Raw genomic sequence first — 13,648 nt, 5'->3', positions numbered from 1 at the left:
ATCTTATTCATTTTTTCTTACACTTTTTTGAAATTTATTTTGGAATTTTGTCATTTTGGAGCTAGTTCTTGAGCACATATTCCAGGCTTGATCTTCAGTGTAGCATGGAGAACCTACTGCACTGTCAGAGTTGTTGTTTGCTGAACAAAATATTAAACGGAAGCCTGTCATTCCGGTGGTATGAAAGATTCCTTGTAAGAGTTTTCCAAGTATCTAGGCCACCCTTATTCCACAAGCAATCCCCAGGTTACAATGGCTCCACTGCAAAGTGCTTTATTGATAGTAAAGCTCTTTTAGATGTTGTGCAAGGGACTATGCAAATGCAGGTTCTTTCTTTAAATGCATTGTTATGAAGATGTATCATATAAAATATGAATTTATGGCATCAGCTAGACATTTATTTGTACTGAACATTCTTGAAAAGAACACTTTTCCTAAGCAAAGGATGCTTGCTTACAGCAGCTACTATGTTCCATTTGCAAAGGACATAAACTGATTTCATGGAGGCACAGGGCAAAATCTTCCCAAAAAATGGCAGTGTTGGTTCCAGCATGAAAAATAGTGTTTCACACTGATGGCACTGGCATATTTTTGGGCCAAATCTTATGCCTCATTAGTAATAATTTTTATGCCCACATGTTTCATGCCACTCATGTGGCATGTTCCCTCCGATTCACCCACTCACAATAACTTAATTGCTGCAAGCACTGGGACGTTCCATATAAATGGCTCCCTAGCACTTATTCCACAATGACTACAGGGGATGGCAGGCAAGAAGGCAGCACCTCACTTTTCGGGAGGGGGAGGGAGGCCTTACAAGGATGCTGGATAGAGTGGAGCAGAGAGGGGACATACTCTACCCCGGCTCCAGGAGACGGCCTTCCAGCAGGATCACTACCCTCACCTGGGATACGGTGGTAGCTCTAGTCAGTGCAAACGCACTCCAGCAGAGGACTGGGCAACAGCGTTGGAAGAAGATGAATTATCTTCTTCATTCAGCCTGGGTAAGTGAGCCACCCCCACTCTTCCACTGGACCCCCCTTGCACACCCCTCACACCCCCAAACCTTTCTCTCACTCAACCACCTTGGGCTTTGACAACATCAGGCACCAGATTTCCCCTCCTTCCTCCCACAAACAATATGTTCCCTCAGTCGCTGCCCAACTCCTCACACTCCAGCTCCCACCCAAGCCCCATGCCTGCCACACCTCATCACCACCTTAAATGTCAACACTCCCACATACACACTTCTTCTCTGTGTCACTGCAGGACAAACCACAACAGGCATCAGTGGGCACAGCCAGCTAGCTGAGTCATGCACAAACTGAGAACTCTCGCCTGTTTTGAGGAGCGAGTCCTCAACCTGGCCGGGGAGGAGGAATGTTTTTCTGAAGCTACTTGTTTCTTGGCCAAGATTTATTTTAAACATCTGATATTCTGCAGGGTTTGCATGGTTGTTTTTGCATTAGTAGGTAGTTGAACATCTTTGTACATTTTAAACCTTTTGTTAATCATTTCTGCGCTTTTACCTGAGTGAGTTTCAGCAATAAAACTAACTGCTTCTTTGATAACTTCAGGAACCTGGCTGCTATATTTTTGCACTGAGCTACACACAGTTAAATATATATATACTGAATTGGCAATCTTAAATTCAAACTCTGTTATTACCAAATCAGGAGCGGGACAAAGTGGGGAATTAGTTCACCCTTGTTAACCTAGTTGTAACAGCACGTTTTAAAAATTAATTCTCAAAAATCCCATTTCAAACTGCAAATTCCTCTGATTTTGTTAATGGGTCCTTAATACAGAGAAAAAGAGGAATTCAGTAATATGCATTTGTATAGTGCCCTTAGCATAGCAAAACATCCCAATATGCTTCACAAGATGTGACAATAATTGGCATCAAGCCAAAGAAGATGAGTGACTAAAAGCTAAGTCATTGAGGTAAGTTTTAAGGTGTGTCTTGGAGATGGAAAGAGAGTTGGTTATGTGGAATTTTATACTTTAGGTATAAAATTTCAAAGGTTATGGCCTAGATGGCAGTGGGAATTGCCAACAAAAGTGGAATGAAATAAGTGCACAGTACATAAGAGGCTACAGTTGGGGGATTGTAAGTTTCTTATAGGGTTGTAGAACAGGAGGAGGTTGCAAAATATAGGGAGGGGAGGAGGCATGCAGAGATTTGAGGGCAACAACACAACTTTTAAAATCTATATATAGGGACTGAGAGCTAGTGTAGGTCACCTTTTAGCTCACCCTAGCCCAGAACCAGTATGCACAACTCCAGCCTGGTACGAGGTAGAAAGGACCATCTGGCAGCTAAAGAACAAGACATCAGGAACAATTGGAATCCTTATCAAAGCACTAAGATATGGCAGAGAAGCTCTATTAGTGGGATTACATAATCTAATTTTCCTTATATGGAAGAAGGAGACCATGACAGGAGTTCTCAGAGGTGATGTAATTGTGACCACCTTCAAGGAAGATAACAAGTACAACAGCAGTAACTACAGGGGCATTTCCATGTTGCTGGCCACTGGGAGGGTCATTGCAAGAGTCATCCTTAATCGTCTTCTCCCTGTGGCTGAAGAATTCCTCCTAGACAATGGTTGCACCTATTTATACTAAGGAAACTAGAACTAGGGGGCATGGCATCAAAATAAAGGGGAAGCAGATTTAGGACTGAATTGAGGAGGAACTTCTTCACACAAAGGGTTGCGAATCTGTGGAATTCCCTGTCCAGTGAAGCAGTTGAGGCTACCTCATTGAATGTTTTTAAGGCAAGAATAGATACATTTTTGAACAGTAAAGGAATTAAGGGTTATGGTGAGCTATAAGAGGAGCTGAGTCCACGAAAAGATCAGCCATGATCTTATTGAATGGCAGAGCAGGCTCGAGGGGCCAGATGGCCTACTTCTGCTCCTAGTTCTTATGTTCTTATACTTGGAGGCTGAGCTCAAAGCCATCATCAGCACCTTCAAGTGGCATACAAGGGCATGGATATTACACTAAACATCTGTAAGACAAAGGTCCTGTACCAACCTGACCCTGCCACACAGCAATGTCACCCAGTTATAAAAATCCATAACAAGGCCTTGGACAACATGGATCACTTTCCATTCCCTAGGAGCCTACTGTCAACAAGGGAGACATCGACAACAAGGTTCAACACCACATTCTGTGTGCCAGTGCAGCCTTCGACCACCTGGGGAGGGGAGTGTTTGAAAACTATAACCTCAGAGCAATAGTGATACCCGCCCTCCTATATGGTTCAGGGACGTGGAGTATGTATAGCAAGCACCTCAAAACCCTGGAAAAATATCAACAGTACTCTCTCCACAAGATCCTGCAAATCCATTGGCAGGAAATTAAAAGTCTAATAATGAGCATGAAAGCATTGTTGATGGCCGTTTAAAAAAAAATCTGGTTCATTTATTTCCTTTAGGGAAGGAAATTGATGTCCATACCTGGACTGACCTACTGGTGACTCCAGATCCACAGCAATGTGGTTGACTCTTAAATGCCCTCTGAAATGGCCCAATAAGGGCAATTAAGGATGCGCAGTAAATACTGACCCAATCAGTAATGCCCACATCCCACGAATGAATAAAAAATATATAGATGCACCAATGTCAGTGTTCTCACTCAAGCTGACATCACCAGCATCGAAGAATTGACCACACTTAATCTGCTCTGCTGGCTGGGCCAAATTACCCACATATCGGACTCGAGACTCCCGAAGCAAGCACTCTACTCAGAGCATCAACCCAACAAGTGTGCTCCAGGAAGGCAGAGGAAATGCTTCCTGAACACCTTAAAGCTTCCTTGAAAAAATACAACATCCCCACCAACTCCTAGGAATGCCTGGCCCAAGACCGCCCAAAATGGAGTAAAAGCATGTGGGAAGGAGCTGAACACCTCGAGTTTCATCACCAAGAACAAACTGACGTCAAACATTAACAGGAAAAGGAATGCATGGCAACCTAGGCACCTCACCCACCCACTTCTCTAAATGCCTTACCTGTGACAGAGACTGTAGGTCACACATTGGACTCCTTAGTCACCTGAGAACTAATTTTTAGTGCATAAGCAAGTCATCCTCAACTCCGACGGATTGCCTAAGAAGAGAAGAGTGAATGAGTTTGGATGTGCGTTAAGTTACAGACAGCAGAATTTTGGAGAAGCTCAAGTTTATGGAGGATCTTATGTCCTTATACGGGTAGATAGATTTCTGATCGATAAGGGAATTAAGGGATATGGGGATCAGACGGGTAAGTGGAACTGATTTGCTTCAGATCAGCCATGATCTTGTTGAATGGCGCAGAAGGCTCGAGGGGCTAGATGGCCTACTCCTGCTCCTATTTCTTATGTTCTTATGTTCTTATGGAAAGTTAGCCAGGACAGTATTTGAATAAGTGAGTCTAGAGGTAATATTAAACTTGGGTGAGGATTTCAGCAGCAGATGGGCTTGAGGCAGAGCTGCAAATGAGAGCAATGTCTTTGTGATAGTTGGGATACAGGGGAATTTCATGTCAGGGTTAAATAAGATTGCAAATTCTCTAAGACAGAGGTCAAGGGAGAAAGATAGAATTGGAAGCATGGAAATGGAGTTTGTGGCAAGGCTGAAGACACTGGTTTCAGGATTTCCACTGTTCAACTGGTGGAAATTTCAGCTCATCCTGGTGGCACAGTGGTTAGCACTGCTGCCTTACAACGCCAGGAACCCCGGTTTGATTCCTGGCTTGGGTCACTGTCTGTGCGGAATCTAGATGTCCTCCCCATGTTTGTGTGGGTTTCCTCCGGGTGCACTGGTTTCCTCCCACAGTCTTAAAGATGTGCTAGTTCGTTGCATTGGCCATGTTAAATTCTCCTTCAGTATACCCAAACAGGCCCTGGAGTGTGGGACTAGGGGATTTTCACAGTAACTTCATTGCAGTGCGAATATAAGCCTACTTGTGACACTAATAAATAATTTTTTAAAAACTTGATGTCTGAGAAGCAGAGGAAGGATTGAGAAAGGTGTTGGTGCAGTAGAATAGGATGTTCCGAGGATTCAGGGGTAATGGTACTCTTTTGTTGAAGGATGAATTTTGAGTGCATGTAAAATATGAATATACTGAGGTTCACCTCTTGGTGTCATTAACTCACTCAGCTGTCCCAGGTTCAAATATATAGGGACCAGATGAGAATAGTGGTCCTGCCAGGACTGAGGTTCAGAGGACATGGATAAATGTGGTGCTTGCAGTCATGATATGGTCGAGCCCCTCTCTCTCCCAGGTTATTTATAGAATGAAAGTTATCCCCTGGCTGATGCACAACTATGTTTGGCAGGACCACTGGCAATCTATCCTAACAAGTTAATGTTTTGGACGATGTTGGTGTTAGGCCCTGCACCTAAGGAAAAATGATTACTTTAGAAAAATAAAGTAATAAAAAAGAATGTCTACAACAATAGAAGTGTTTATACTCATTGCTCTTGCGTTAGTCATTTAGGTCACCAGTTCCAAACAATGGTATCAACTGACAGCCGCAAGTTGTCCTCAGCACACACGTTAGAGGACACACAGGGGATCCTGAAGCAAGGACGCTGTCACAATTGTCCTTTTTTTTACCCTTGTCCCGCTGCCTCAGGAAACCTGTCTCTCTCTCTCTCTCCTTATTCACATAATGGATTAGCATCACTATTATCCCCCTTCTTTGGTTCAAGCCAAAAGTGGGAGCCGAGACCCGGCAGTCCGCTTGCCAGCAAATCCGAATGTGTGGGATATAAATCTTGTGGATTGCATTAGTGTGTTTAGTGGACGGATTTAAATCTAATTCCTCAGCCTGATGAGCTTCGCCTGACGTCAGGACTCAGAAGCCTCTGACTGGACCGGGGTTTGTGGATATACTGAAGAGAGAACAAACACAATAATCAGTCCGGTGCACAGTGATCGCTGACTCTGCCAGACGTGTCAATGCAGCAATATCAGTTATTTCCTGAGCTAATAACAAGCTCCCGGTGAAAGTGACGAGGAGAGTAAAGTTCACCGCCTCCTATCACTGGCTGCTGCTGCTGCATTTTCTGCTGTCTGGTCAGGGCAGAGAGCCACAGTCGGTTCAGCTCACTTCCAGTTTCTTTGTTACCCTCATCGCAAAGAACTATGAATAACTCGCCGCTTTCGCCCCCCGTTTCTGTTAAGCTGCCGGGACAACATTGATCATGTAAGTTGCACATACCGGTTCGGTAACGGTCGTTTGGAGTTTTAGTTTTAATTTAGCTCCGTTCTCTTCCATCCAGCGCTTAAAGTCAGCCGAAGAGAGACTGATTTCAGGGGGGAAAGAAGACACCACAAAGCCCTCAAAGAGCTGCATTGGCGCGGATTGCACGGGGAGGATTTTCAGGTTGTGATGCTAACTCATTGACTGAATGTGTAACTTCTACTTGTTTAGGTCGGTCCGTATCGTGGCTCTGGGGAATGAGAGAGCGGGCTTTGAGGACAGCTTGCAGCAGCCCGATCTGATCACCACCTATTTCGGCAGACATGCTATTATCCGGCACATTGAGGAGAGGCGGCTGCTCGGTTTTGCCACCCACATCACATTTCCTGCCTTCGCCGAGTACCAAGCTTGCATCTTCGGCAGGGTCCGAGTGCTGATACACGACTGTCCCAGCTGGGTAAGGGAGCAAAAAGTTACAGCGATCCCCCCTTGGTCTTAGAGATTGGGGCTCGCTTGGGTTTCCCACCCCTCCCACACCCCCCCCCCCCCTTCATATCAATTGTGTCCCCCTTTTCCGCTATGGGAAGTCCAAATGAGTTCATAGTGTGAAGGCGCGGATTTGAAGTTTGCAATTTCGAACTGCACACAGTTTTATTAGAAACTCATTCATGAAATGAGACACTTATTCTCCCTTTTGGCTTGGTTTGAAACTTTTTTTGTATAATTTCTCCAATATGTTACATTGTCCATACCCACTAACACAAAGCATTGTGTCCAGCACATAACCGTGACACTTTGGTGGTGGAGGCAAACTCGATAGGGTCTTTTAAGAGACTTCTGGATGAGTACATGGGACTTAATAGGATTGAGGGCAATAGGTAAGCCTATATATAAGCCTAGGTAGGTAGGGACATGACCGGTGCAACTTGTGGGTGGAAGGGCCTGTTTGTGCTGTATTTTTTCTATGTTCTACATCACAAACCCGACCATTTGTAAGTTTTCAAAAATAAATGAAAATCTGAAAACATATTTTTCGAGCATAAAACACCATTTATATGAGCAACTGCCAAAACACAGATTATCCCAATAACAATTGGCCTTTGATCTCAGAAGGTGCCTATTTGGACCTCATTGCCCAAGTACAATTTATTAGTTTTATGCCATTGTGAACGGAATCCATCATAGAAAATAGGTATGATAATTGTGCGTTAGATTCTAAGCTACCCGTGAGTAATGGCGTTGAGATTGGCTCCTGATATAACATTTTGCCATTATACGCATCTTCCCATTGGACACATTTTAGAGCAAGGTCCATTCACAAATTCGCACCCAGAGATTGAAATTGCTATTAAGGTATTTTCACATTAACACCCAGAATTAGATATGATATTCACAAAAGTCTCGATTATAAATCTGTAAAAGGCAATGAATGCTTTCTTCATGTATGTTTATTTGTTATATTTCCACCCATATATTGATAAGGGGAAATGGTGTTTTCCTAGTTTAAGTAATGGCAGTACAGGCAGTGTTGCTAAATATCCAGATCACTTGTTCTTGGGAGTGACTGTTTAGAAATAAATCAATCAGAACATGCAGTATTGTTTTGGGAACTGCTAGGGGCACCTATTATTAGTTTGTGTTAATGAAGTGCAAGTTTCATGTAACAAACTGCAGGATCATTTCAATGACAGTCATTGCGTGAGTGTGGCATCCTATTAGCAACAGCCTACCCACTAGGAGCGGTTATGCAAGCTTATTTTTTTCACCCAAAAGGGAAGAGTATGGATGTTCGAGGCAGATGTGAATAGAATATTACTCTTTTTGACATACTGCTAAGGCTTGGCAAACCTGGCATATGCAGGTAGACATAGGATTTGGTAAGTGTGCACTAGGGAAGATGAGCAGACAGAATTCTGATCACAAGACTGTCCTTGGCAACAGCTGGAGCCCGACACTTAGGAATGAAATGAAAAAAGGCTCTGCCTCAGCAGAAACTATACAAAAGCCACACCATTTTAAATAAATAATTGGGAGCTTAAAGAATATAACTGAAAGGTGCAGATAGTTGAATAAAAAGTATTTTGAAGAACAGGGCCAATGGTAGCACCCTTGCTGTTTAATAAATAGTTCCTCACTCATGGCCAAGAGAGTATTTTTAAAAATGAGCTTGAATGGAAGAAAGTACTTTCAATGCATACTTTGGTTTTTCTGCTGTGGACTTGAAAAACTCTTTAGCTGATTTGAGAAATCTTCATTTAAATGCCCTCCTCATAGCTTTAATAATTTCATTGTGGTTGACACCAATAGATCTCTCCCAACAGAACAAAAAATGGAGATCCCATGTGGTAGCTTAAAAGGAGCTCAATTAACTGCAAGTTGAAAATCTGAATGAATCAGTCATATTGGCCTTGAAAAAAGGAAAGCTGTGATATTTTGCACTTCTCTAAAAGTTTCCTCAGACTGCAGTCAAATATAGATGAGAATTTGCCCTTTCATGCTGTAAAAATCCTTTAAAAAAACAACATCTTGTTGAATGAGATGTAACTGGGTTTTCAGTGGCATACTAAGTTCATAATTACTGCTGAACAGCCTCAACAGTCCTGAAAAATGAATTTTCTATTGATGGAGTGTTGAATTTATGATAATATTCACCAATTTTTAAAAAAGTAACTTTTTAAAGTTTGTTTATATTTCAGCTTTCACCTTTTAATCTCCTGCGTGTCCCAATCATTTATTTTTTTTTCTCACTTAATTTGTCATCTCTAATTAAAATAATGTTAATCTTGCTTCCTGGATTGCTGCCTGTGAGAATATTTCAGTGTGATTCGCCTTTTACTCTGTTCAATAACATCACTGTTGCTGGATGCCTGGAGATCCCCATGATTTGGCAGCAGGTTCAAACTGGCATTAGGAAAGCAGAAATTAGTGGCACAGACATTTCTGTGGACAGCCTGCTCCCATGGTTCAGTAATGCGCCCTTGCAGATTCTCCTCCAGGCCATCAGGGAATGGCAGGAGGTGCTCTTACGATCAATGGCAACAGGGGCCCTCCCACCTGACCAAGATGGCTTGGAAGGAGACCACAGTGGAAGTTAGCAACTATATGTTCCACCCAAAGATCCTGGGTCCAGTGCATGAAAAGTGTCTAAAAGTGACTAACAAGGGCAGTGGTTCCCAAACGTTTTTCACTGGGCCGCACTTTCAGAATAAAAATTTGCTTGCACCACACCGAATTTTTTATTGATAAGAGATACATTCAAAAACAAAAAAAAAACAACTCCTAGCAGTGCTTGGTTCAAAACATAGAACACAGCTACTTTATAATATGATCATGGGACATCCAGAAAGTATAAAACAATGCTTGTTTAAACCATGTTTAAATGTTTCTTTGATTGTCCTTGAATCTTCCCGCCACACTTGCCATCCTCTCTCACCGCACCAGTGTGGCGTGCCGCACCCTTTAGGAACCACTGAACAAGGGAGTCATAAGTTCTTGGGGGTCAGCGGAATGTACTGGATTTGAGGCCACAATCCATGATCTTATTGAATGGTGGAGCAGACTTGAGGGGCCAAATAGCCTTTTCCTGCTCCTAATTTGCACGTTTATATGTTCTTCTATGTCAGCAGTGAGCATCATCACTTCACTACTGACTCCAAAATTCCAACCGAAGGTTGATATTGCTGAGGCACAGATTTTGAGTATGATGTTTACGCTAGGTAACCATTTCAACAGTTTTTGTGCCTGTTCTTAAGATGCTGGCGACTTTGGAAAGATCACATTTATAGCTCATCTTCAGTTATCTGTGAAAAAGTCAATAGACCTTTCAGAGAACATTGAGTCACAATGGGGCCAGGTCAAACAGATGTGATGTCCCTTCATGATGTTTATCAACCAGTTTCCTCAAAAATCTTTTCATGGTTCCTATTTATTGGTACCAGTTCATAACTTCTTTAATTTTATTGAATCAATTTTCATGTTTCCTAATGGATGCTGAACTCCTACCCTCAAATCCATAACATTACCCAACATTTTTCGCTCATATAAGATTGCTTTCACATCTAGACCTCTGCTTTGAACAGCCTGAATTTCAGATGGCCTGGTTCTGGAGGAAAACACAATTCTACTGCCACATTAAAGATCGAATGATACGTCAGTCAATCCTAAGTCATGGGTGAAGTGAGAATTGGAGAAAACAGTGTATTAATTGGGATATGGAAATGGATGAAAAGTCTGGTACTTTGCATAATTATCTTTGTGGAACAAAATATTACAGCAGAAGATTTTTGCTGATGATTAACTTGAGGAGTGGAGTTTGTGAGGGGATAAATTGTAGCTGTTCTATAGCAAAAGAAGATTTTGTTGTGTTCCCTTTCTCCTCACTACACTGCTGTAACTTGGATGAATATGTGACGAAGTCCTTCTCTTCCTCTAACTTCTTTTATCACGAATGCTAAAAATCATTTTGGCCGTGGTCCAAATTCAAATCCATAACATTACTCAACACTTTTAGCTCACATAAGACTCTTTGCATATAGAACAGCCTGAATTTCAAATGGTCTGGTTCTGGAAGAAAACACAACATGTTGCAGGCTTTGCATTTACCTAAGTAAAATAAACGCAGTTGGGTCCAATCGCTAAATGAGGCATCTAACATTACTCAAATAAGTACCAGTACTATATTATTCCAGCCAGTCTGCAAAATATTGACAATATACAACAGCAAATTGTGCTTTGATTTTTCTACAACAGCAACTTATATTTATATCGCACCTTAATGGTAATTAAAATCCCAAGGTGCTTCACAGGGCCTTTGTAAAGTAAAGTATGACACCAAATCACATGAATATTTTGGTCAGATGACCAAAGCAGGTTTTAAGGAGTGTCTTAAAAGAGGAAAGGAAGGCAGAGAGGCAGACAGTGTGGAGAGGGTATTCCAGAACTTGGGACCTAAGCAAATGAAGGCTGTGGTGGAGCAATTAAGATTGGGGAAGCACAAGAGGCCAGAATTAAAGAAGCAGGGATAATTGGAGAGTCATGGGGCTGGGGGAGATTAGAGATTTCTGTGAATATGTAGAATCCAAAGTGCAGTTTCCACATTTGCTAATGAAAATATAGATAAAGAACATAATATCAAACAAAGTACATATCTTTCACTTTGTTAGCAAGTGGATTGAATTTCTTTCCTTTGATTCTTATCTTTTCCCTCTCTTGCACACTGATCATTCTTTTCTATTTAGGTGTTTTCTCTTAGTTTTCTGGTTAAATGTCTGTTTGCAGCAGTTTTGCTGGATTTACTGGAATGACTGTGTTTTTGCAACTTCTGAACAGGATCTTAAATCAGTGGTTCCCAACCTTGTATACATAGTCATGGTACACTTCTCTACTGTAAAAAGTTTTGAGGCACACCTCCTATTGATGATCTGAACTGTTCTCTAGCAAAAGACACTTTTGGGGCAATTTCCAGCCTGCAGGCACCCTCCGAGAATGGTGACACAGGCAGAAAATCCAGCGAGAATCAGGATTCCATGTTTTATTGTGAATGTGCCAAAAGTCTAACTTCCACCATAATAATGCTGAGCACTGATAGCTTCACAGGGCGGCACGGTAGCACAGTGGTTAGCACTGCTGCTTCACAGCTCCAGGGACCTGGGTTCGATTTCCGGCTCGGGTCACTGTCTGTGTGGAGTTTGCACATTCTCCTCGTGTCTGCGTGGGTTTCCTCTGGGTGCTCCGGTTTCCTCCCACAGTCCAAAGATGTGCGGGTTAGGTCGATTGGCCATGCTAAAATTGCCCCTTAGTGTCCTGAGATGCGTAGGTTAGAGGGATTAGTGGGTAAAATATGTAGGGATATGGGGGTAGGGCCTGGGTGGGATTGTGGTCGGTGCAGACGCAATGGGCCGAATGGCCTCTTTCTGTACTGTAGGGATTCTATTCTTCTATTCTATTCAGTTCTAGATATCACAAAACCCCTGGGCCATTGACTTGGAAAAATGTAAACAATATAATATAAATGTAAACTAAATAAAGGGAACCTTGATTTCCTTAAAAACACAGTTCACAAAGAATTTATCCAGTTCATAGTTCCCAGAAAGCAATGTTTCATCCACTTTAAATCTCATAGCATCAGTCATCAGGAAATGGTGGGCTCGATTTTAGTGATTTGATTTGATTTATTATTGTCAGTGAAAAGTATTGTTTCTTGCGCACTATACAGACAAAGCATACCGTTCATAGAGAAGGAAACGAGAGAGTGCAGAATGTAGTGTTACAGTCATAGCTAGGGTATAGAGAAAAATCAACTTAATGCAAGGTAGGTTCATTCAAAAGTCTGAAGGCAGCAGGGAAGAAGCTGTTCTTGAGTCGGTTGGTACGTGACCTCAGACTTTTGTATCTTTTTCCCAACAGAAGAAGGTGGAAGAGCGAATGTCCGGGGTGCGTGGGATCCTTAATTGGGAAGGCCGATTTGGGAAATTTTTTTTTTACACCTGGCTCCTTTGAAAAATGTTCTGCTTTCTGGGATTCTGTTTCCCTATGTGACAAGTACACAATCACATTAAGAGTGTAGGCAGCCTGCTAACTTTTGGAGCTCAATTGTATTAAAGTGGTTGATAACTGTAGCGTAAAATGTTCTTGTATTGGGGAGGTGTGGACAGGGATGGAAGCAGGCCTGAGGCAGAACAAAGGTAGGTGAATGGTAAGGCCAGCTGACTAGAATGCCTGTCTGCATTTACTGGGACATCAGTCTAATTTTAATGATGAACGTCAAGTCCTCACCCACCACCCAATGCACATGTTCCCTCCATGCCCCTTTATCTTCCCCATGCCTCCACATAGTCCATGTTCACCCTCCATACCCCCTCATACTCCTATGTCCCTTCCAATGCCAGTCCCATTCCACATGGCACTCGAAGATCTTTCCATGCCCCCCATGTATCCTTCATAGCCACTCAACAGTATCCATTGTGGGGCAGACCCCAGAAGCCATGTCTTTGAAATGGAGAAAAAAAATTAAACTTCTAAAAATTCATCAGAGCTCTCATTCAAACACACTTCCTGCTGAATAAAAACTCTAATTCATAAATTCCAATCAAAAATGTAAATCCCCTCAAGCAGTTAATGTTGAAAAATTAGACTAGCATCTAATTCATTTTAATGACCATATCAAAAACAGAAAATCCTTTAATAATCTCTTGACTGTCAGTAAAAATGTGAACACAGCACCTCCTAAACCCTTGCTGAGATATGTATTTTGGAACATTTGTAATTCAGCCAAGCTTTCAGCATGCACTCAGCTGGAATAATAAATCTTGATAAATGTACACACTGGAGATTAAAACTGAAAAGTCCAAAGGCCTTTATTTTCTAAGCTCCACCATATGTTCTGTCAATCAAAACAGCACAGGCGCAGAAGGGCTTTTTTCCAATAATGAAAATTGTTGAAGTTTTT

General features: G+C 42.1%; 1 protein-coding gene across 1 annotated transcript in view; it reads left to right on the top strand.

Annotated features, from left to right (window-relative positions):
• The first annotated feature begins 6,051 nt into the window (after nucleotides 1-6,051).
• Nucleotides 6,052-13,648, top strand: part of rhobtb3 (Rho related BTB domain containing 3) — a 130,037-nt gene continuing 122,440 nt past the window's right edge. Inside the window, exons 1-2 of the mRNA XM_078214766.1 lie at nucleotides 6,052-6,204; nucleotides 6,433-6,658. Of these exons, the coding sequence (XP_078070892.1) occupies nucleotides 6,203-6,204; nucleotides 6,433-6,658 (228 nt within the window). The 5' untranslated portion in view covers nucleotides 6,052-6,202. The remainder of the gene's footprint in view (nucleotides 6,205-6,432; nucleotides 6,659-13,648) is intronic.

This window comes from Mustelus asterias, chromosome 6 (genome assembly GCF_964213995.1).
Source record: "Mustelus asterias chromosome 6, sMusAst1.hap1.1, whole genome shotgun sequence".
In the NCBI taxonomy this organism is placed as follows: domain Eukaryota; kingdom Metazoa; phylum Chordata; class Chondrichthyes; order Carcharhiniformes; family Triakidae; genus Mustelus; species Mustelus asterias.
The sequence above is the reverse complement of the archived record's forward strand: the minus strand, read 5'-3'. Positions and strand labels throughout refer to the sequence as shown.